The following is a 3470-nucleotide window of genomic DNA, read 5'->3' on the forward strand; positions in this document are numbered from 1 at the left end:
ATTCTGCACCACATTTGGCATACATATCGACCTAAGCATTGCCAAACACAGAATTTTTTGCAATAGCCCCTAACTAACAATTTCAAAGGTGAATTTTTAAGCCCATATCAACATCTTGCATAGAGCCACATGCCTTCAAGAGGCACATGTAGGTGATTGCATCTCTACAGAGGCTCTCGCTTTGCATCTGCTGAAAATAGCCTAGAGGTTTCTGTCCCTGCTCCTATTGTGCATATCCCACAATCAATTAACGTCGTTTCGAATAGTAAGCTCCTCAAGTACCTGCTGAAAACAGCCCAAAGCTTCTGGCTTGGGCCCTTGTCGGGCATATCCTACAATCAGTGGGTTCCAAAAGACGACATCCCGTAGCACATTTGGCATACATATCGACCAAGGCATTGCCAAGCACGGAAATTTTTTGCAACGGCCCTTGACTAACAATTTCAAAGTTAATTTTTAAGCCCATATCAGCATCTTGCGTATAACCACATGCATTACAGATGCACGCTTCTGTGATTGCATCTTGAGAGAGGCCCTCGCTTTGCATCCAGTGAAGACAGCCAAGAGCTTTCTAGCCCTGCTCTTATTGCGACATCCCGCAATCAATGCTGACATTCCAGATAGGAAGCTCCTGAAGCAATTTTTGTGCTCTCTCAAGCGCACCACATTTGGCATACATATCGACCAAGAGAGTGCCCACATAGCTAGAAAAGAGGACAGTCACATGGACGCTCGCCATGCTTTCGTTGTGCACATTTTGGAATCATTGCATGCATTGGAAGTGGTGGCATTCCGGACAGGGAGCTCCTCAAGCACTTAGTGCTTTCTCAAGCGCATCACATTTGACATACATATTGACCAAGGGAGTAATAAGCACAACATCTGTTTTCAAGAGTCTTCGACTGATTGTGAAGTTTTTTGCCAATATCAGCATCTTGAGTAGAGGCACATGCCTTCAAGAGGCATGTGTAGGTGATTGCACCCGGAGAGAGGCCCTCGCTTTGCATCTGCTGAAAATAGCCTAGAGCTTTCTAGCCCTGCTCTCGTTGAGCACATCCTGCAAACAATGCATTCCAAGAGGTGACGTTCTGGATAGGAAGCTTCTCAAGCACTTTTTGTGCTTTCTCAAGTGCACCACATTTGACATACATATCGACCAAGACAGTGCCAAGCACGACTTCTATTTTCAACAGCCTCTGATTAGCAATATAATTGTGAATTTCTGTGCCCTACCAGCGCCTTCAAGATGCATGCGTAGAGCGACATGCCTTCAGCATCCTGCATAGGTGATTGCATATGGAGAGAGACCCTCGCTTTGCATCTGCTGAGTGGCACACATATCGACAAAGACGAAGCCAAGCACGGCTTCTTTTTTCAACAGCCTCTGAATAACAATATAATTGTGAATTTCCATGCCCATATCAGCACCTTGCGTAGAACCACATGCCTTCAAGATGCATGTGTAGAGCCACATGCCTTCACCATGCTTCACAGGTGATTGCAGTTGGAGTCGAGTTTTCTGCCCTGTTGCAATTAGTGCATTCCAAGAGTCGACGCTGCTCTGAAGTCAATGCGTGAAAAGCAAGGCATCGATAAAAAAAATATGCATGCGTAGGTGATTGCATCTGTAGAGAGCCCTTCGCTTCGCTATGTGCCGCTGCTCTAAAATTACTGCGTGAAAGCGAGGCGTCGATAAAAAAGATGAGCAAAAGAACGGTCATGTGCCACGTGCGAGGACGAGAAGCCAGATTTTTGCAATGCACATCTGGTCACCTTTGCAGGATCAATGACACCAGCCTCCAATAAGTTCTCATACTTGTTAGTCATAGCATTGTAACCGATTTCCCAATCACTCTCAAGAAGCTTCTCAATAACAACAGCACCTTCAGTCCCTGCGTTACCTGCAATCAAATCAGAGGGAGCTGATAGAGCCTTTTGTACAATATCAGCACCAAGCTTCTCTTCAGGATCTACTATTGTGTCCTTGATACCAGGGACCAAGGTAGAAAGGTGAACAAAGGATGCCCCTCCACCCGGAACAATATATGCCCTCTTCAATTGCAGCAAAAGTAGCATTCTTTGCATCTTCAATTCTGAGTTTCTTATCTTCCAGCTCAGCCTCTGTGGCTGCTCCCACCTTAATGACAGCAACCCCACCAGAGAGCTTTGCCACTCTCTCTGACAACTTTTCTTGGTCATATACAGAGTCAGTTTCTGCAAGTTCTTTCTTGATTTGAGCAATGTGAGCTTGGATTTCATCCTTGGTGGCTGCATCGGCGATAATGATTGTTGAGTTGTTGATCATTGTCACCTTCCGGGCAATCCCCAGATGCTCAACAGTAACACTTTCAGGCTTCAAGCCAAGATCACTGGCTATGAACTCAGCAGCAGTGATGATGGCAATGCCCTGCAGTAAGGCTTTCCGTCTCTCACCAAATCCTGGTGCTCTGAGAGCAGCCACTTTCACAATTCCTCTCATCTTATTCACCACCAGAGTTGCTAAAGCTTCTCCTGATACATCCTCAGCAACAATCACCAAAGGAGCATTCAGCTGTGAAACTTTCTCTAGAACTGATAGAATGTCTTTGATGGTGGCTAATTTCTGATCAGTGACAAGGATTCTTGCATTATCAAATTCCAGAATGAGCTTTTCCTAGTTAGTCACGAATTGAGGGGAGATATACCCCCTGTCAATCTCCATTCCTTCTTTGACTGTGATTGTCGTCTCAAAGGACGATGATGATTCAATTGACAACACACCATCTGGACCAACCTTGTCGATGGCATCATCAATCATGGTACCTATGGCATCATCATTACCGGAAGAAATAGTCACCATAGCTTTGATATCATCACGGCCCTTGACAGTTCGAGATTTCTATCAACGGAGAGAGGGAGAGGGAGAGAGAAGAAGAAGAAAAAGAAGGAGAGTATTTTAACATTGTAGAAAACTATCCCAAGAGACGGATTTTCTATCAACGCAGGAGAGAGAGAGAGAGAGAGAGAGAGAGAGAGAGAGAGAGAGAGAGAGAGAGAGCGAGAGAACGACTGCAAAAGCCGCTATTCTAGCCGAGGCCACCTGGACGAATCTCCAGCCAGAATTTCAAAATAGGCTGCTACGCTAATGAAGTAACCAAAATTCCAACATTAAGGAAGCGAGCACAAGTCCTCACAATATAGAATCATGAGTGAAGGTGGACTTTTACATGAGGCTAACAACATTTTTATAGCATGGATTTTGTTAGCGAATCGCCGCGACGGACGTCTAATAGCATAGCTATACACATTAATATAATCTATGTCAATCCAAGGGAGCACTCAACACACACACACACTAGTAATGGAAGATATTGGCTTTCAATAAGGATTATGTTTCAAAGTGCAAAGGAGTAATTATGTGACTAATTAGAATCTAACTAGCTACTTACTGACATGGGTTATACTAGCAGGTATGGGTACCAATATTTCCT

General features: G+C 44.6%; 1 protein-coding gene across 1 annotated transcript; it reads right to left on the reverse strand.

Moving 5' to 3' along the window:
- Positions 1 to 1668: 1668 nt before the first annotated feature.
- LOC147453184 (ruBisCO large subunit-binding protein subunit alpha-like) lies at positions 1669 to 2839 on the reverse strand. Its single transcript, XM_086519103.1, has 3 exons — positions 2685 to 2839; positions 2138 to 2621; positions 1669 to 2052 (listed from the first exon to the last, which is right to left on the reverse strand). Exons 1-3 carry the CDS (start codon positions 2837 to 2839, stop codon positions 1669 to 1671), a joined length of 1023 nt encoding a protein of 340 aa, XP_086375229.1.
- Positions 2840 to 3470: the final 631 nt, after the last annotated feature.

The sequence above is a fragment of the Adiantum capillus-veneris genome, chromosome 8, assembly GCF_014529385.1.
Source record: "Adiantum capillus-veneris isolate H3 chromosome 8, ASM1452938v2, whole genome shotgun sequence".
Classification (NCBI taxonomy): Eukaryota; Viridiplantae; Streptophyta; class Polypodiopsida; order Polypodiales; family Pteridaceae; genus Adiantum; species Adiantum capillus-veneris.

Coding starts and splice junctions, on each gene's coding strand:
- LOC147453184 (XM_086519103.1), bottom strand. CDS start 2,839: ATGGTGACTATTTCTTCCGGTAATGATGATGCCATAGGTACCATGATT. Junction 2,622..2,684: donor GGAATGGAGATTGACAGGGG/GTATATCTCCCC, acceptor TGATAATGCAAG/AATCCTTGTCACTGATCAGA. Junction 2,053..2,137: donor GTGGGGTTGCTGTCATTAAG/GTGGGAGCAGCC, acceptor CTGCAATTGAAG/AGGGCATATATTGTTCCGGG.